The 21,383-nt window shown below is 41.3% G+C and overlaps 1 protein-coding gene across 6 annotated transcripts; it reads right to left on the bottom strand.

Moving 5' to 3' along the window:
* Window positions 1-47: 47 nt before the first annotated feature.
* LOC114870996 (protein tweety) lies at window positions 48-21,328 on the bottom strand. Of its 6 annotated transcripts, none has more exons than XM_029176344.2 (10): window positions 21,308-21,328; window positions 20,527-20,723; window positions 9,850-10,058; window positions 3,592-3,864; window positions 2,663-2,997; window positions 2,164-2,595; window positions 1,995-2,096; window positions 1,550-1,792; window positions 250-443; window positions 48-140 (listed from the first exon to the last, which is right to left on the bottom strand). In XM_029176344.2, the coding sequence occupies exons 3-9, from the start codon at window positions 9,985-9,987 to the stop codon at window positions 272-274; spliced, it is 1,695 nt and encodes a 564-aa protein (XP_029032177.1). In that variant the 5' UTR covers window positions 9,988-10,058; window positions 20,527-20,723; window positions 21,308-21,328; the 3' UTR covers window positions 48-140; window positions 250-271. The 6 variants fall into 6 exon arrangements, with proteins under 6 accessions (XP_029032177.1, XP_046141598.1, XP_046141599.1 ...); XM_046285642.1 differs by having other exon boundaries at window positions 1,550-1,789; window positions 21,308-21,327; XM_046285643.1 differs by having other exon boundaries at window positions 1,700-1,792; window positions 21,308-21,327.
* Window positions 21,329-21,383: the final 55 nt, after the last annotated feature.

Genomic DNA, 21,383 nt, shown 5'->3' on the forward strand with positions numbered 1-21,383 from the left:
CAGATTTGCTAAATTCTTTGGATCTAGAGTCTGTGTCTTGCGAGAATCTTGGAACGTGGCCAAGTGAGCAGGTCCATGAGAATTGTGAGACAGGGTACCGGTGAACGAGGCCACGCTTGGGGTCCAAGGTGGTTCTCTACCTGTAACATCAACGGGGAGACACGTTTTGTTAGAAATCTGGTACTTCAAGGGGTAATCGTAAAAGAAGGAGCCTCCAACCAGGTTACTGTAATATAAAATTAAAATTACCGGGCCCTGCGGGGGCGTGCCCTCAGTAAAAATCACTTGACTCGAGTGTCTTGCACTGTTTGCTCAAAGTCGCGTACTGGCCAGGTTGATCTCCGAGCCCAGAACGGTGCTCAGCTCGTCCACCTGTCGACTGCTGATTATGCTGAGACGATTTGTGATCCCCGCCTCCTCCGCTCCCGTTAATACCCCCACCTCTGTAAAGATCAAATCGAAACGAACAAAGTTGCAGCATTATCTTTCTCTCGGACGGTTTTACTTCATTTCTATTCTATTCGTGGGGGACTGTTTTGGAACGTTTCTTTGTTCCTAGAATAATCTAAACAACGAACGAACGCCATGAAACACGGAAACACGGACATAAAGCGCACTATCGCTAATATTTTCATAAAGAGAACTCAATTTCTCGGTTTTAAACACCGATCACAAAGAGCAATCGAAACGTTTGAAAGTATATGTATGATTATCCAAATAATCTATCAAGTCATGATGCTGTAAAAATATCAAAGAGAAAAACGAATTTACTGTACAGTTATTGTCAAGTTAAATGACAGATAAGGTATCAATTACAAATCAATGATTTTTCTCTGACAATAAAATGGAAGATCAACAACTGTACTGCTACATTCGTTTGTTATTGCCACCGGAGTGTTGTACACGATTAAAGCGACACTTAAACCTAATGCAATATTTATCAAAACGAACAACAAAGTGATTGTGACTGATTCAGTCCAACACATGAGAAATGAACGAATCGTAAAATATTGAATGAAAAAATACACCGTCTATATATAAAGCGAACAGTCAGATAAAGATTTGATGCAATAACGATTACGTATTCCTTGTATTCATACTTGAAACGTTTATATCTCTTCACATCAAGTCTTCAGTTAGCTGGTAAGTATGAAAAGGGACCTGAAAATCCTTCAAAAACCTGTGTTATCTATACAAAAAACTAACAAAGTTTCTCTAACAAAGAAGAAATCGAATCCCTTTTCAACGATACCGTGAAATTAGTTTAAGAAAATCTCGTTTGTTCAATCTCCATCGTACGAAACAAACATTATTAAATGATATATTACGTTTGGCAGGAAGTTTAGTTTAGTTGCCAAATAGGAAAAGTTTAATCGTTTAACTTAGAAACAAGCCAGCTTGTATAACTTGAACGATCACGGTAACGTGGATTATCCTGTAAAAAGCTTTCCACGATTAAACTGAATTTAAATCGTTCGAGTTCATACGATAAAGACGAACGCGTACGGCTAAGAGAAAATGAAAACCGATGAAAATCTCATGCACAAACTTTAACATGCTCTCGTGCAGCTGACGTGCTCGAGCAGTCGCAGTAGCGTAGGACGGCGGGGGCGGCGTTAGCAAGAGAGGCTGCTTAATGGTATTTTGAGTGCCATGAGCATTCGGATAAAATACAGAAGGGGCTGTAGGCGGGTACGACCCTTGGCCTCGAAGGGTCCTTGCTGCTATCGCCTGCGAAGCTGCCGATGGTGGTAGATACGGATCCTGCTCGTCGACTTGGTGGTAATCTCTTCTAGAACAAATTCCTCGTTAATCGCATTCCGCTCGTTTTGCGATTAACTAACTACCTTTCGCTGTGGAATTTCACTTCTTTTTTTTTTCATTGAAGCACAGTTAACAAAAACGAAGACAATCTTCTGATGAATACATAGAGATGTAAGACGTCCACAGTGAAAGGCTCGACGCAACTCGAACGAGTTGAACAACTCACTCACCGTTTTCGAATGTAGATCCAGGTATGAGAGTCCACCCAAACTAACACCGTGAAGAACAGACCTGCTGCTAAGCTCGCCAATAGCATGAAGGTCAATCCATACCTGTTAAATTGAATCACTGTTAGCAGCAATGACCGGTAAGAGCGAGACCTGATCAAGAAATACTCACAATCCTAAGTGACATAAGCTTTTCGCGGCATGAACGTATTGCTTGTGAAAGGGTTTGCAATCGAGCAACGTGGCTAAACCGGACATCAGTTTGCTCACGGTGTTGACGTCGAATAAAAGGCTGTTCAACTTTGGTTGCAATTGTTTATCCTTGTACAATTCTAACGCCAACCTGGTCACTGTGTTCAGGTTTTTGCTCATTTCACTGATCGCTGTCTGACCGTCTCGCAGTCTCTGAGTAAACGGATTGCTACGCGTATTCTCGCAATGCGTATAATAGGAAAGAACCTCCGAAGCTAACGTAGACGGTACCGCCCTGGTCAAGTAACCGTCCGGCGAAACGCAGAGATCACCTAAGGCCACTGAAGTCGCAAGGTACAACGATGCCATCAGCCAGGAGACTATCACCGCGAACAAACCGAACACGGAGAACCTGTAAGTGAAGATTAGTGGTTTTCAGCGAATATTTATTGTGAAAAGAAGAAACGTGTAACACGTACGTTATAAGAACGCATCTGGAATGTCGTGCGACACCGACGAGTAGCACCACGCAAAGAACTAGAAGTGCGCTCAACACTGCCATGGTGACTGGCCACCTTAATTGCTCTATCTTCTCTCCCATTCCGATCGCTCCAGCCAGGCTGATCCCCGTCAACGGTTTCCTCATTTCGATGCTTTTATTCACGGCGATGCTCGTGTTCTGTTTCATGCTTTGTAAAGCGGCCAACAGTAATTCGATCATCGTTTTATTGCTGACCGGATCGTCGAATTCATCCCTTAACGCAGTCAACTGTGGTTCCACTTTCTTCTTCAGCGTGTTCTCGATGGTGTCAGTCTTGAAAAAGAACAATATTTTAAGTAAAATATCTGGGAGGCAGTTAAAGTTTATCAAAAATAACGAAAGTTATTCATTTCGAATGGTATCACTCGTATAAACAGATTTCCAGAATAAAAAGTCAAACAATTTTTCATTTTTTAATCAACAATGAATTTCTACACGGTGCAAGGGGATTATTCGTTTTTCGAGCTCTTCAAACACCAAATGAATCCTCCCTAACGGGCTTCGGTTAAATTAAATCCGTCAAATGGAGATTTTTAATTAAAAAAAGAAAGAAAGAAACGGAAGGCTCCTTGGTGACGGAAAATCGGATTATTTATCGCGAGATGAATCCCGTCTTCTTTCTAGCTTATTTTCATTACGGTTGTCCGCGAAACTCCTCGCCATTCTTGACCCAAATTAGCGGGCGCAGTCTAAGGACACGTTTGAGCAGAGAAAAAAAGAAAAAATTAGAGCGCGAACTAATTAGCAGCAAAGTGCAGTGCTACGTTTCAACTTCTTTGATCCACTAATCTTGGATCCGATGACTTATATACTCTGTCAAGTTCCGGGAAGATGATTGTTCAAAGAAACACGATCCCGTGAACCAACCTGATTCCGTACACCCATCAGGATACCATCGACGTTCTTTGCGGCTGCCACCAATTGCACCAAACCGTTGTGAACATCGTCGTTACCGTATAGTCCGACGGCAACAGCTCCGCAGCAAAGCAACGCCAGGATGGCCAGTGAAAACTTCAGCAGGGTTATCGACCTCTTGGGGCGCGGCTTCCGGTCACAGCATCTCGTTACCAGGTATACCAGCAACACTAGCAACGTCAGGATTAACCAGGCTGCAGGGATACTTCCAAGTATCCCGAGGCTCTGTTAATTAAAGTTTAACGTTAATTATTCCTGTGTATCTTCGACGAACATACCATACCTCCCTACATTTCCATTTTATTAGCCAACACTAAGATTGAAAATCTTGATAAGGGGGCTATAGCCAAACGGTAAGAGTTATCGAAAATATTCTTGTGCTATTGTGTTTAGTGGGTCCAAATTTTGAATGGCCGCAAAAATTTCTTTTTTTTTGCCACTTCCGGTCTGACCGGAAATGGCTGAAAAAGGGTTCGCCTTAGTTCACTTTAGCTTGTTCAGAAAGTTGTACTATATGGCGAATAATCATTTGCTGATATCGATAAAGTTTATGTAAATAAAAGTGATATATTCGATGAAGATTCACTTCCGGGGTGTTATGAATATGGCGGCTGAGCCAACAGCTGATTCAATTGTAAGTTTTCGCAATTAACGTTCTTTCGTCGCATTCGGAAGTATGATGGTCATAATTAAATCTAAAATCGTCGTTGGTAGTCTTTGCCTTCGTTTTTTTTCCAAATTTTATGCGAACGTTAATGGTACCTACCCACCCAGGTTACGCAAACTTTCCGCTCGCTTTCTAATTAATGCTTATTTGTAGCTACCGTTCACGCGGGGCGCGTCTTCTCGCGACTGGTACCGTTAATTAAGGTTAAAGCAGAGTTTCCTAGTAGATAAAAATCCCGTCTGATGCGATAGATAAACCGGAGAGAGAGAAGCTGCTGAGGAGATGCTATCATCTTATGAACAGTATGAAAAAAAAGAAAGGATCGAACGAACTCGAACGAGTATTTCCAGTAAGAGTGACGACAGAGGCGATGCTTTTCCCGATTAAACGTCTAATTTATTATGTTTCCTGGATCTCTGGCGAACGTTGAACCGAATCCGGATGCTTTGATTAATTGGACCACCAGTACCACGCGATCGAAACTAATTACAGGTGAAATCTGTTTGTTAATTGCCACCAGCTTCTGTCTACAGGACGAGATAATAATTTATGCCAATTATACCTACTTCTTTTCTCAAATTAACATTCAAATACAGCCGGTTACGTAATGACCGTCTTGTCAAGTAGAAACGCTATAAGAAGTCCAAGCGCAAAGGCTTAGACGTCCCACGTATTTAGCGAACGGTGTGCTAATTAATCGGTGACAAGGAGGACGTCGAAGGCGATATCGGATCCGTGTCTCGCGAAACTTGTCACACGTGCTGTGACTCACAGCGTGATTCACAGCCGTGTTTACAGTCCAGAATAATCACAGACCGAAGGAAGTGTCGTTATCTTTGCATCTGTGACGGTGCTTCCTGCTCTCACCGCTAGATGGACGTCATTTTAACTCCTTTCTCGCTAGTCCTCGCCTAACTATCCATTACTCGTTAACTTTTTTTTCTTAAGATCCCTGTAACGGTGTTAACACATTTGTTCATTTTCACTGTACTAGCCAAGGTGTTAAAATTACTTGAAAATTCAATCTCCTATTCCGTTTCACCAACGAAAGGGACGCGTTTCAAAGGTGTTTCTCTGTTAACGCGGTCGGTGCTGATGGAAAATTTGATTTTTCCATCGTGGTACTGGAAGACCTGCATGCCACGGGGTCAACCACCCTTGGCTCGCGTGCCACCCAGTGGAACTCGCTAAATCGACCGGTGTACCTACCTATTGCATTCATTATTTACACGACGTCAATAAAGTTTCCCTCCAACTTTCTGATTTCATATGTTGCAAAGTTCAACGATCATTCTCCTTACCGAATTAAGTTTCTTCCTCGAAATCGCAACGAGTTTATTGTTTCTCTATTTTTAATTATCGTTAGTTACTAGTGACCCTGACGAGATTGGACGAGTTGAATTCTGGTCGAAATTCAAAGCCTGAATCGTGTCTAGACAGGAATTCTCTGTTTACAAAATGCATAGACGAAGACGGTCGTTGCATATGCCGCGGACCAAGAACGGGAATAAATCCGGAAGAGTGCTCGAGATGGTGGGAGAGAGAGAAAGAGTGAGAGATGTAGGGAGGAAGAAAAAGAGTACGACTCAAACTTCATGGGGTTCACGTGTCGTAGGGGGTAGCATGTAAAATCGCAAATGGATTCTCTTTCGAGGCTCGAGAAGCTCTGAAAGAGCAAATACAGCACTACGTCCCCTACTCTTTTGCATCGCTCAGAAAACGCGTTACTCCTTTTCTCCTGCTTTCCTCTGCGCCCACGAAACATTCATGAGTTTTCGTGAAAATTTTCGTCAAGCGAAAGCATCGTCGTTCCTTTCCACGCTGGATCATTTATTTCCTCTTGTATACGTTTCGTATTTCCTGTTCGAATACCAGAAACATTTGAAACCCATAAATCTATCCATCACAGCCTTTAAGTGGTACACGGGTTTGGTTCGTACATTAAATACGGTATGAGTCACTTCTCTACCATTTTCCTCCCTCAACAAATTTTCCAGATCATCCTTTCGCTATTCCGAGAGAAAAGAAAACTCCACTTTTCAAAGAGGTACTTGAACATACTCTAGATTTCAGTTGATGGCGAAAACAAAACGTGGCCGTGCTCGTTTGAAAGGATCCGAATGCATTTATTTTTGGGGAGTTGTGCAGGAAAGGGATTGTTTGTCTCCCCTGAAACAATAATCGACGGAATTAGCGTTGAACGTTTGTTGCAAATCGGCTTTAATCAGAAAACCCTGCTCTCGTTTGTACCAGATTAAACACGCTCTTTACAGAAACGAGAGACTTATCTCGTTGAAAGGTTAATCAGAGTTCCATTCCCCTTTTGAAATCCTTGAAAAATTCATTTACCGCGCGAGTTTTCGTTGTAAATTACCTTTCTGCTATTCTCTTTTACAGTAAACATTTCGGTACACGGTGGGTAAAAGGAAAAAAATGTGAAATTATTAATTGCAAAAATGTTTGCCTCGAAAAATGAAACAAAGTAATATACGATGACGTAGAATTTCGTTGAAATATATGATAAAGCTTCGACCACGTTGCCGGTATGAAGTAGGTGCGTCATAAAACATAAATCATATTAACAAACGATGCCTCGTGTTTGCGCTATTGTGCAAACATTGCGATGAAAATAAAAAAAGCGTAAATTTTAATTACTATATGCGACTAGCGAGAGCAACCGGAATTACACAGAAAGAAAAAGAACATTTGAATTTATGTAGGAAACTAATCTATGTGAGATTAGTCACGGTACCTTAGAGGGTTAATCTGAATCGGTAACACCCCTATTTACACGTGCGTTAATTTAAACCTGTATAGTATGGTAATTCTTTAAATTGCAACGGCATAATTAACTCGTGTCATATTAGCTGCTTGTTGTTCTAATCTGAAAATAGAATGAACGAGAAACTGTTAGCAGCAGGGTCGTTGTACTCGTGCTTTTCTCCAATTTCGTTAAAGACCTTCGAGATACCTTTAGAAGGAAAATCCTGTTAAGCAAAGTACAGTGTCCTCTTTTAGGCAAGCTCAATGTCGCCTCTAAAGTTTGCATATGAACGGAGATCTGTTCTAATAAAACTAATTTACATTTTGCGTTAAAGAATCGAAAGGAATCATTAGAGAAAGATGGGAAATGGAAGAAGAAGAAAATGAGAGTTAATGAATAGCCGAATCGAAGGTTAGAAAAGAAACGACGACAGATAGGACAAAACGCAATCTCACGATTTAATTACCCGAGCGCGCGAGCGGTGCCGTTGCAGCAGCCGCGTCGTGAAATATTTTCAAGCAGCAGAAACAATAGCTGGGGACCCAATTACCGGGTCTCGTGTTGCGTCGAGGGTGCTCAGACAGGCGTTTCCTCAAGGCTTCTCCTTCGGTGACTACCTCTGCACCCTACCGACGCGTGCAAGAGAAACGTGTGCGCACGTCGTTCGAAAATTTAATTTTGCACACCTTTCCTCGTCGCCGATATACGTAAATTTCACCTTAACGAGCACCCGACCCATCGAGTTAAAGAATCATCTTTTACGACTTTCCATTTCTTCCGCTACGATGAACAGGAACTTTGGTCACACGTTTCCTAGCGAGAAAAACGGCTAGAAATAAAGCGTATAAACCGTGGCCGCAAATGGAGATTACAAGGGAACGTGTAATAAAGAGAGAAAGAAAAAGTTAAACAGACCGAGGATAAAGGGAGAAACGAGGCATCCACCGGTCGTCGGAGACGGAAAAAGGAATAAGTGACGGACAAAAGTGGAAGCGAAGAAAAACTGTATAACAGAAGCAGTAGCGCGGGAGAAACTGTTTTCTCTAAAGTGATTGAAAGCGCATGAATAAGAAATATGAATAAGAAGAAAGTAGAACAGGAAAGAGGAAGCGTCTGTACGCGCTAATGGAACGGCGTGAGACCGTAGGACGCGATCGGTATCGATGCTCGCTAATTGGCAAATAGACGCCATTTGCGGAAACTACCTCAGGATAATTGCCTTCGATTCTAAAAAAACTGCAATATAACATCTGAGACAATTTTCGAAGAGAATTAACAAAAAGGCTATCCATACGAGCGTCATTAATCTTACTAAAACACGTGCCATACTTCTCCCTTTCCTCTCTCGGTGTTCCGCACCTGCTCGATAATTACAAGAAGACCATTTGCGCTGATGGAAAAATAAAAAGATTAACATCGTTCGGTAGCGGTGTGTACTTTTTCAAGCTCGATTCTAAACGAACGGCGATCGAAAACAACGAGATCTATCTGGATTCTATAGTAAGTAATAAGTTGCCGTGCACTCGACATCTACAACGAAAGACGTTGCCTTGGGCGATCGTGCTTCTCTCGTTAAGAACTACGAGAAGCACGATGCTGTTGGAGAACGGGGTAAGAGGTGAACACAGCCAAGAGGGGGATATCATGCTTCTAGCGATGGGCAGAGACTTATGTCGAAAATATTGTTCCACTATATTCAATTAAGTATTTCAGAATTGTAGGCGTTTAGTGGAGGAGGAGAAGGTTTCTTGTCCCTGAACGCCTTTGGTGCGGGCTAGGGACCGCTAGGTGGCGGCGAGATGATCACTGTTCTCGCTAGCGGTCGTAGGAGAAGTTCCCCTAGTACCGGACATTAGCTATATCTAAAAGAACTGAAATATGACAAAATTGTTTCAATCATCAAAATAAAGGAGAGGATAAAAGAAACGTTTGACGGTTGAAACAATTTTCTCACATTTCAATTCTTTTAGATATAGCTAATGCCCGATATTAGGGGAACTTCCTCTATATATAGGTTTTCCGAATTGAGGTAAGATCTAGGACAGGGATGTGACAGGGAGTCTGACAGACGATCCCGAGACGGAAACGTCCTTTTCTCCCCTCTACTACAGAATCTATTTTCTTACAAACTCTTACGTAACTATCCAATTGAGACGATTGAAATTTGAATTGCTCAGGAAAATCTAATCTAGAATCTCATCCTCGCATGCAAAAGACGCAAAGACGAGCGATGGGTTACTGCTTCGTTCGCGCTTCCTTTTAACTCGAGGAAGTTTAATATCGAACATGCGATTTGGAGTATCGTTAGAAGCCGACTGAAAGCGTCTTGAGCCCATCGCTAGTTAGCGGTCTGACGTTTCGAGCCCGTTAAAGCCCACACGTTGCCCTGGGCGCATTATACGAAAGCCTTTGTGCATTGTTTGAGCTTTCCCGGACCATTGTGCTTTCCAGTTACACACAGCTTGGATTCTCCTGCGCTCCTGGCATCCAGCTGCGTTTCTACCTCGTCCTGTTTCCTTCCCCTATCCTTCGCTATCTTTCCTTCTCTTTCGCTACTTTGCTACGAAGAATCCGTATGATTCTTCGTTGCCTTCTGGACAGTCGCTAGGAACCTACAGGAATATGTACTTTGAACCGGAAGAGAAGTACACGCGTGTCTTGGTGTCTGGGACACTCATTCTTCCAGCCAGCTCACCGTGACTTTAACAGTTTTCCTCGGTTAGCGACGAAAAAATAGAACGAACGCGTTATCTCCGAGATAATTAGACGTTTCGCTTACCTCTAGGTAGATTTCAGAATGTGGATTGAAGGTGTTGTTGACCGAGTGGAGCGAGACGTTGAGGTGCGGCAGGCTATGGAAGACCCTAGCGAGCGGAGGTACCGTGTACTGTTCCGGAAGCTGCTGACCGCCCGCCATTTTGGAGAACCCTTGTCTGCCGAAAACCCCGTTGAAGATCGCCTCCTACTCGTCAAGACATGCTACGAGGCCTGGAACAGAAAAAAAAGCTGAATGGGTTAAAAATTGCTTCGAGCATTTAACGTTCCAGTATCTCGACTCGAGAGAAAATATATTCTCCATAAATAATATCGTAGATAATACGTAATAATAATTTATTTCAACACACTCCAAGTCAAGGAGCAATAAGTTATAAAGAAAGAAAAAAAAAAATGTAAGATAGCAGTTAAAAGAGGGCGCGTGTTCTGGTCGGCTATCGTCATAGACAAGAACGAAACGGAGCAGCTGGCAGAGATTTCATTAATTAAGCGCTCGTTGCTTCCACAACGCCGCTTCGAGCGTAATTGAATCAGCCCTGGTAAAGCGTTTCGTAGCATAGTCCTATCAAACAAAGATTAAACCGCATCGGGAGCTCGTTCGATTCACATTCGATTCGAAACTAACCGCTAGATTCGTACCCGAATTAGAAGATTCTCCCCTTTTTTTTGGCATTCGTTGAATTGCACGCTAAATCGAGTAATCGTTTCCGGTTAAATATAACTCGAATGCTATCATCGTGTTTTTTCATTTCCAAAACATTTATTTTCTGCGAAACATAGTTTCTAAAGAAGTGGCAATTAGAAAAATCTGAAAATTACCCGACTGGAATGATTATCCTCGTTCGCGAGCGTTAAAACGACCCCGAAGAAAGAGACAGAGAATTTTTTACTTTGCATTCTGGACCACTTCATTGTCCTGGTCGTTGGAATTATAAATGCTGAACGGCAAGAGCACGGATAACTCAAACCCCCGAAAAAAGAAGGGAAGAAAAACATGAGAGATGGAGGAGAAGGGAAGTTAGGACCATTCTTGAACTTGCTGGCGAAGAGCGTGGGAAAAAAGATCTGTTGGCGTATGCTGCCTTGAAAACTACGTTTACACCTGGTCCTGGCTTTCTTGACACAGTCTCCTCGGTTCCTGTTCAAACGTTTCTCCGCCTAACCCCTCGTAATTTCTCTATTATCCCAGGATTTTCAAAGTTTATGCTCACCGTTGAATCGTACATAACACGATACGGATAAAAGTGTGCCAGAGAAAAGGAAGATCGAGTGGTATAACACGAGGCTTAACTTCTTACTACAATCCTATACTTCATGTTTTCCAGATAAAAATGACGTAATTTATGATCCCACCGTAACTACGAATAAGGCGAAGGTAAAAAAGAATTTCAAGTTATTACGGCAATCACAGTTGTTACTATAAAGGTAGTGCAGCACTTTGGTGCTTCCCATAGGCCACAAAGGTATCCAACCTCTCAAGTATGAAATTCTTTGGGATCCGTCAGCTTGACTCACGGGAACAAGTGCATTCTCGTTCTCAGGTGCTTGCACATTCCGGCAAGATCGGTTATACGGGCTTTGAATAACTTTCAAACTATTTCTGCCTCTACCAACCTAATTATTCCGAGAGATTCCATCGGTAAGCATAATTGTACCGCGAGTGCAAGGTCATGGTATGTCGATGATACCTGCTTGTTGCATGCATACTCGCATGATTTCACAGGAAATCGCTCTTCGAAAAATAATTGCACAGGTTTTTTTCTCCTGGATAATTAATCATTTTTAAACGGTTGATTAGATGAAACTTTGGAATGATATCAAACTACTTTATAACAGATAGTTGGTTTCTAATCTTTTTTCGTAAGCACGATTTGATAACGGTACACGATAACACGCGATACGCGCGTTTATCTCTGCACGCGTTATCTGTTAATGCAGTTGCCAGGTAAGGATAGGTATGTATATTTATCCTGCTCGTGGAATTCGTGCGATTTTAATTCCTGTAGCAATGTTTCTCGAAATGAAATCATACTCGATCTTAAGAATACGTTTCATTTCTTGCAACGATGATTAAATAATTCGTAATCCGTTCGAAAGAAAGAAATCGTATAAAGAAAATTCTATTGCAATTCTATTAGAAAAAGCGAACAAGCAAATGTATAATTTTTCCTACCAAAATTGTTAAAATGACGGTGGCTGGCGTAGCTGTTTTCCTTATCTTAAACACCGTCGGTTCTAGTATCAGGGACATAATTAACGTTAAAAGCTCGTTGCAAATGAAGCCCGATGCTAAGTGCGAGCAAAACGTCGAGCCACGACGAGCTGTCGATACTTATCTTCCTGGAATTGCAACGAAACTTTCCTGCGTTCTGAGACAATGAGAAAACTTTCGCGAATGAACTCCTCTTTCCATCTTTTTCAATTTTTTTTTCATTTTTTTTTTTTCAAGGTGGGCGAAGCGGTGGATGTTGAAAAATTTTCCTGCAAACTTTTACGCGCGCGCAGCTGAACCTGCGGATGCTGATCGCCTCATCATACATGCAACTCGCGTTGAATTTTAAAAGAATTATTTAAAAGAAGATATAATTAGCTTGCGTTCTGGCGGAAAAATTTCATATATTATCTGAAAGTTACACGAGTGGATGAAGAATGAAACATCGCCGTGTTCTAAGTAGAAATTGTACAGGCTGGTGAAACACGACGAAAGAAACAAAGATGTTAACCCCTTTGGCGTATATCGGTCGAACGTTGCCCTGGCAAACAATGAGAAATTTCAGCGGAAGTTACCTACGAGAGACGGGGCTTTGTCGAGCTTTCAATTATTGAAACACAAAGAGCTCGGTAACTCCAAAACTGGGATGGTTCTATCGAGAGAATAGTCTGTTTCGAACTTGTCTCATGAATGTAATGATTTTAATACTGTTGCATCGACAAGAAAAAAAAGAAATCGAATTTCATGTAATACATTTCTCAGAAATTACACTTCTTTCCTCCTTACCATTTTATTCTCGTTCGAACGCGGTTCTCTCTTTTCATTCGATTAAAAGTTGACAACAAAACTCTCTAGCATGAATTTATATTTTCCACGATACCGAAAAGGTATCGTTTCGTTGGAAAATTTCATCGTAGTTTTGTTTTACGACGAGGAGCACGCGGAACAAGTCACGACTGTTTTTTAAGCGAGACTTTTTCGAATGCACCACTGGGAAAAAGGTCGAAAGAGAGCGAGAGAGAGAGAGAGAGAGAGAATAAAACGTCAGCATATCCGTGTTTCGAAAGGTAGAACATTTCTTTGTTGTATTTTTTTATTTTTTATGAAGGAACTTTGAACAAAGTTCGGTTCGGTTCTGCCATAGCTCGACCCGTAAAGCTTCAGTTATGGCGAACCTATTCAAAGTTGGATACAATGAGGACCGAGAGAGGCGTGCGTCTACCAGGATGCAGGAGGATCATGTTAAAAGGCTGAGTTAAACGATAAATTCGAGACGGTGGAGACACTACTGGGTTAATCTGAATTGGACAGAGGAATCCTTGTTACGCTTGAGAAACCGCTGAAACGACGTTAACCCTTTACCTTACAATTCCTGTTACAGTACAGATAGGATGAAAAAGGATTAACACTTGATAACACTGATAATGACTGATAAAGTAATAATCTCGGGTATCAATTTCGTATGAATCAATAAGACGCGTAATCGATGGAGAATCGATAGTTGACAGTGTCTCGATCGATCAGATCGAAGGATCGATAACGAAGCGAAATATCGAACGAACGGCAAGGCGTGGCATAAAGGAACCCGAGGGAGTTAACTGTGAGCGCAGAAATCGATCGGCGGAAGTCGTTGCTTCCTATCCCTATCTCTCTCTCTCTCGCACACACTTGCTCTTGCTCTCTATATTGCTCGCTCGTTTCCTCTTCGACGTATTGCTGACATTGTATCGGATGACGTATACCGACAGGAATTACTCGCTGCGATTCATTCAAAATCAGCAGCGAGTTAACGAGCAACGAAAATATGAAATTTATTATTTTTCAGGATAAACTTCCGTGGCGCCAAATTTAAATTTTTGAATAAATAAATAAATAATAAAATTTGATAAAAAATGTAGCCTGGTATCAAAACGAAATTACATCGAAGCAGAGAAAAGTTGCCGCGACGCTATTATCCGCGTTACAAAGTTAAACCGCGCGTCCATTGCAAAAGATTCAAAACGCTGAAGCTCCCAGCAAAGGAACCCTTTGATGTTTTCCTTTTTATTTCGCGCTCTCGCTACCATCGTTCTCACCAAGAAAAATTTCATCCCTGAATACCACGATTCTTTCATTTAGAACTCGTGTGTGATACTTTTCGTGATTCCATTTTTTCCTCAACAATTCTGAAGAGAAATTTTCAGAGGTCAACGATTATTCTTATCTTCAGAGATTGTTAAGTTACATAATGTATCGAAAGCTGCATTGTCGAAAACGGTAAACTTTGAGAGGAGAAACGGATAGCAGATAATACATGGGCTATCGAATTTGCATTTAAAACCAAGCTTGAAATATCACCTCGTTTCTTCGATACTATTTTCTTGGCAGAGGTGTAGTCTAGAAGCGAAGAGCGTTTAAATCTTCAAAGGGATCTTATTCGAAGAGGAATAAGTCTCTTTCAATTCTTCATATTAGAAAAGGTCTAGGAGGAGGAGGCCTGGTAGTGGTTCGAGGAACCAATAATGTCGTTCAAGGAATGGTTACGGAATGCAAATACTGAATCGAGGTCCTTGAGGAGAACGCGGTACGTTCCGGGGTATCGATGAAAATTGCCAAGCCTCGAAACAATAGATCCATTCGGTCGTCGTAGTAAAATTTTAGCCCGTATGCAAATACGATTCGTCGCGTTACGCACTCGCGAATAATCAGCAATTCGACAACGGGTTATCAGTGAAACTGATTAAGAACTTTAATTCCTTGATAGGTACAATTCAATTAACGGTGATTTTCCATGGTCATTGTATACAATTTAAGGAAGAAATAAAGTAATAAATATTCCAAATTCGACCTTTTAATTGCATAGATATACTCTTTGATTTTATTGAAATTTAATTTTTGAAAAAAGCTAAAGTATCGAATATCGGGATTTGAAAGGTGATATCGGTGAAAACGATTCAGAATTTTAACCCCTTCGCGCAGGATCCAATTATGTAACAGTGCTTTTTATACGCATACCCTTTGATTTTATTAAAATTTAAAAGTATGGTATCGAATATCGAGAATTCCAAAGGTTATCGTTGAATTCGAGTGATAACTTTAACCCCTTGATATGCAATTCGATTAAAAATGATTTTCTAAAAAAAATTAAATTATCGAATATCGAAAAGAAGAGTTTGTTAAAAAATATACGCGATCCACGTGGTGTAGAGACGAACCCGAGGGATGAAATCGTGGGCGAGAGGAAAAGCGATTTTTCAGGTTAAAAGAGGCATGTTCCGGGGTAGATTGGCCAGTCTGCGGCCCATAGATGGAACAGACGCGAGTTTTGGTCCAGATGGTTGAGACCTTCTCGTAAACGCGACGATTTACAGCGTTCCCAGAGGCAAATACGCCATGTGACTGTGGCGTGTATTCGCGTAAACAAACGTGATGGCCAGATGCGAAGGGAATTTCCATGGTCAGCTTTCTTTCCGCACGGTTTCCGATGCTTTTCGTTTATTTCCAACTTCATCCCCAGACGTGTCGTTTCGTAACAAGAAATATGGATTATTTGCTCGAGAAGCTTGCCAATTCGATTTAATAACATTTATACGAACCGACGAAATTTTCAAACTCCATAATTCGGCTAAAATTTCATTCAATGCCAAACTTTTCACAAAAATGATCAAATTAAAGTACAATGGTGTAAAAAGTTGAGCATCGAAATTACGAAGGGAATGGTTAAATTTTCGAATTAAAATCAATACTTTTTTTCTATCTCTCGCGGAACTTTGTGAACGGAAGTCTTCGATAATTGGATATTGATTGGTTCACGACGGAAGTGACAATTCTCGTTCGTCGAAAGCTTTCGATATTTTTGAGAACGAGCATGGAAGTCGATGGTCGTCTATGCGCCAGAAAAATATCCACCGCTTTAAACTTGAATATTACCCGCGTTTTATGGTAATTACTTTCCCTCCCAGCGTCTATTACGCCTCTGGACGTACGTAGGCCAGGCTAGATGCACGCTAGCAAGCGCGAGCTGTTTGCACCACTTTCTGGCTCGTTTTTAATTATAAAAGTTTCCATTTAGCGAACCACTACCCTTTTCACGTTACCCAGTTCCCCGATCCCCAGCCTCGTAGAGCATTTAAAAAACTGTACACGCCAGTTTCACCGCCTCATTTCGCCTCTTCTCCTTTCAAAATAATCATTTGGATACTATTTAACACGTTTCAAACCCGCCGCGCAACCGGTGCGTCCTACGCGAACGGGAAGGAAAATTAACGGAAATTCGATTGGAATAAATGAAAACGGAATTGGGAAAGAAAAACTTTCAACGTTATTCGATGAAATTTACCCAACGGGAAGAACGAGCGGAACAATTGCTAGTTCGAGAGATAATTTATTTGCGCTTCCCCTTTCACAGAGCAATTTTTCTTTTCCGCGTTGACGGAGACGAGCCGCTACACCCGAGGCGTTTTTGCATAGTTTGCTTTGCAATTCTACCGCTAAAAAGTCCAACTTCCCCGTCCCCGTTCGTTCTGGTCGCGCGTGTTCGCTAGGCCCGAAGCGTTTGCTTGGAAAATTCAAGCTGGTGAAAAGGAAGGACGCGATGCCGCGAGATGTTAATTCAAAGATAATTTGTGGCGGAAACGGGCTTGAAAGCAGCTCCTTAGCGGTTCTTTATATCGCTAAAATGATCACCGACTCGCTTTCAATGCGGTCGATGCTACTTTTCGGTGTTTCTTCATTCCGACCGAAAGGCCGGAAGAAGAAACGTCGCGTTTTTTCCGGACTTTCCACTTACTTTCGGATGATGAAAAGAAAACACTGCATCGACCGTTATGGATTACTGCTCTCCGCTCTTTAATTAAGATTTCACGCTGATTTACGAATGAAAAGTCTGAGGTCTTATAACCTGAATGTACATGGTTGATTCATAACTTGACTCATTGTACATTCCAGCGAATTTGCACTGATCAAACATCTATGTAATCATTTTCCTTCAAACTGATACGGCACAAGTGGTATTTCGCAGAACTTTGATATCATTGAAATACGCCAGACTTTCCCTCTTTCAAAATCAACCACTTAATATGCAACAAACTAATACAATATAGTTTCGAGTGAACCAACTATACGCAGAAAGGAAAGAGAAAAAAAAAGAAAAATTTCATCAGGGAACAAAGTAAATCCAGGGAAAACAGATTTTCACGTGTGACATGCGTTCACGGCTATTCGAACGCGCGTGTTCCGCGGTTGAATCGAACGGAAGCGTTATTGAATTTGCAATACGACCAAGAGTGGCTCATCGGAATGCAATGATGCATCGCTATATATATATGTATATGGGGATTGAGGAGTGATTGTCGTTCTATAACGCGTCTTTCTCGCCGCTTAAACAAACGATCGGTATGCAAGGTGAGAGGCCGATCCATTCAGGCATCGAACGGAATGCAGAAAAAGCCGACGTTTCGAACAAAAGATTATCGGCAGGTTTCGCCACTGACGGAGTGGAAGTCTTCCTCCGCAGCCCCGTTATTCGCCTGTCGACCCGTTTCTTCACCCTTCGCGACCGTTCACGGAAATCTGAGATCTCTATCTGAAGAGAGTACATGTTTTTGTCTGAAGCCGAAACTCCCGTTCAATATACAGTGGCTCATATTGGAAATCATCCACCACCCTATATTCTTCTGTTTCTTCCTTTATAACTGATCTTTTACATGCTAACTACTTGTTCAATTACACGCGTATCGTTTGTCTACACGCGAAGAAACATAATACGCCTGGAAGGTAATGCAACCCGTCTTACGCGCGGCTAATTCGCGCGATGGCCAATTCGAAATACAAATCGAGAACAGAATACATAATTCGAGTGGTTGGTTATTAGAATCGAGTAGAGCTCTCGAACGAATCGAGAACAACTTCGACAGTGGTCGAGAATTTAAACTCGAAATTATTCGAGCTACTAATTAATCGAACGCTCGTCTCTGAATCGATAGCAATATCGAACAGTAGCTATACTGCGTTAAATCGTTGTAAATCGAATGTTCTTTTTTTTGTTTCAACAAAATTAATGTAATTTCTTTTAACGATGCAAAGATTAAATAGATCGACGATCATGATCTCGAAACGTTCGATGATCGAAGGGAACCGGTTACGAGTTTATTTAACGATGTACCTGGAATTTTAATGAGTTAACTGAAATGGTTACGGCTTCGTTATTTGACCGATTAATTATCTCTGTCCACCATTCGAGCGAACGTATCTAGACGCAACTAACCTATTTCACGAACAATCGAATCGATTTGACAGATTTTTCGTAAAACCCGGTCGATAAGTAACCTAACCTCTCACGCGTGTTTAACGAAATTATCCAATCGCGTTCTGGTTTCGTTTAATCTGACACTTTCAGTTATTGATTCGAAACGCATTTCAATAACTTCTGCTTGGAATAACGTGGAAAGTTCAGTTTGTTGCACCCGAATGGGCAATTCGAGTTGACGATTATTAATACTCAATTCGTTTTATATTCTAGTGTACGCTCGGGGGCAATAGAGGTTGCAGCCATTTGCTTTAATCTTACGAGAACTTACGGAATATGTATATAATTTTCTTATTGTAAAGATATAATTACATTAAAGTCTGCTACAACTTTGATACACCTGCGCTACTTTCTTTTTTCCCGCGTTTACAAACTTACCTCGTCAAGTGTATCCAAAGGGACGAGAGTAATCTCACGTAACCGTCGAAGCAATTCGATGGATATATTAAATGTTTCACACGAACTTTTATTCCAAATCGATTCGTATTCACCGTGTTCGTACAATAAGAAGCGTGTTAAGGTTGGTAACATCGTGTGATCTCGGTTGCTGTGACAACGAGAAAAAACGCGCGAGTAGTACTTGTACAATTCTCGTGATTTGAGATGGGGTTAGCTGTACATTCGTTTCAATTGCTTGCGAGACAATAGTTTTCCTAAGTGTCTCACGAGTCAACGATTTTTTCTAATCAATCTGTGCGTATGTAGTGTAGGTCATAAGGTGAATCACAGAACGACCTACAGATGGTCTGCTCGACAATTACTGTCTGTTACTGATAGTAACAATCTTTCGACAAAATACGTTTCATTGGGTTACTGAAAACCGTGTTATTATCATTTACATTGGGACATTTAGTAATAGAAGAGATTTTCTATAGTACCAACTTTTGTACTGGGCCCCATACACTCTAAACACGGCCCTGATATTTTGTTCTCGGTCACCGTACGCGGTTATTAAATTACACTTGAGAAACTCTCAAATTCGATACAGGATAACCGAATACCTAAACAGGCTACGGTTTAATTTTTTGTAAAAAGAACTGAAACTAGTAAAAAATACAACCGGGAATATTGAAAACATGACGTGGAGGTTATATCGCTAAGAAAAAGGGCACGTTTACATTATTGCACGGTATCACGCTATGCTTAACGTTGCCGAATAAGTATTTTTTATTCAGATTAACAGATTCTATCGTGATTAGAATTGTTTTTATGTAAGTCGACTGACGTCAGAAATAACTGAACGTTTTATCCTTGGATCTAAATGGGTTTCGCCTGTTACGGTAGCTTTTGAAACAGAAAAACGTTTCTATGATTTATCGCTACCTTTAAACAGCATAATAACGAGAATCACTCGTAACTTGAAGAGCTACGTTAAATCTTAATTTTCGTTTCAACGTTTAAGCCTGACACCCTCTATTTACAGTACACGCGGCAAGGCTCATTGTTGTAATTGCGAAACGCAAGGTTTTTCCCCTATTTTTAAATATCCACGCGTTGTGGGCTCGCTGTCATTCTCACGCGTTTTCTTTTCAACATCGGTTACCGGCGCGCTCGCTTCTCGAGGAGGGTTGCATTTTACGTGGTACCCGCATACTGCGCCGCGTACTTCTCTCGATTTCTTTGAATTTTTCCGTAGCCACACCGAAAAATCCACCCTCGTACTTGAGGGAGAGAGCATGCACGCACCCAGACATACGTATGTAACAACGACCGTGGCACGAGAGGTGGCGAGTGTTGAAAAAGGGGCATACACACCCGCATGGATCCCCGTAGAAAACCGTAACCTTACACGAGAACGTCGCGCCAAGTGTGTACTGTGTATCGATCCCGAGAGTACACACGAAGACGACTCTGAGCGCCACCACGTTCTCTCTGTCTCTCTTATCTCGTGGGAGAGGCGCTGTCTCTTGTTGTTGGTCTCGTTAGAACGCCGACAGTTACTCGGTACAGCTATATGTATTTCGAGGCTGAGCTAAGAAATCACTGAAACTCGATCGCCGACACTACAGACACTCAATTTCCAACGCGACGTTCAGTTAAAAACGAGAACAAGGACGGTTTACGTTCGATGCCTTTACCGGCTTTATACGTCAGTTACGATCAACGAACGAACGAAGCGATACATCTTGCGGTTACCTTCTTTCAATATGGAAATATATTATAAAGTCGAATGGTTATCTTACCTTGATTTTCTGTGAGTAATTCGAACACTGACACACGACGAAACAACGCGCACTCCACACCCGACGAAGGTCCGAGCTCGACTGAAAGCGTTCGGCGGAGTGGGGTGGCGCCACAACCAATCCCAACGTACGAGAACACAATTCCATCCTTCTCGCGAAGACGTATGGTACGGTTCACTTAGGACGAATTGTTCCTCCTGAAACAAATATTGAAATGTTAATTTATTAATGAATATAAGTAAAAACAATAATTGATCAGTTTGCAAATTATCATCTAATAATAAATAAATACACGTTCCGTGTTGAAGGTTTCTTCCCTCGGTCATATAAATTGTAATCTTGATGTGTTATTAATTATCGGTAAATGCGATATCAATTTGAAGAAATCATACAGTAAGGATGATTAATCATTGATCTATTAAAACTGGAACTTATGTAAGTGGAATGAACATGGAAAGAGTGAAGTATCGGAATCGGAACGGACGCGATATGTACAATTGCGTATAAATGGACCTTTATCCGAGTAGACCGTGTAATATAGGAAATCGCTTAAATCTCTTTACTCTACTATGCAAGGAATACATTACGAATCTCGGTGTATTGTGAACAGCGATACATTTTATGAGGTTGCAATGCATGTGCATATGCAATAAGTAATGTGCATAGTAAGCTGAATCGTATGCATTTTGCATACTTAAGAAGAACATGTAAAAATGAAACTTTATATTCTAAAGATTACTTTAGATTAATCAACGGTAATTAAAAAGTAAAATTTGCTTACGAATACATAATCGTTGCCTTCATGTTAACTACGGAAGGTGTATTATTTTATTTTTAACCGCAGCGCCATCTATACG

This window comes from Osmia bicornis, chromosome 5 (assembly GCF_907164935.1).
Source record: "Osmia bicornis bicornis chromosome 5, iOsmBic2.1, whole genome shotgun sequence".
Classification (NCBI taxonomy): domain Eukaryota; kingdom Metazoa; phylum Arthropoda; class Insecta; order Hymenoptera; family Megachilidae; genus Osmia; species Osmia bicornis.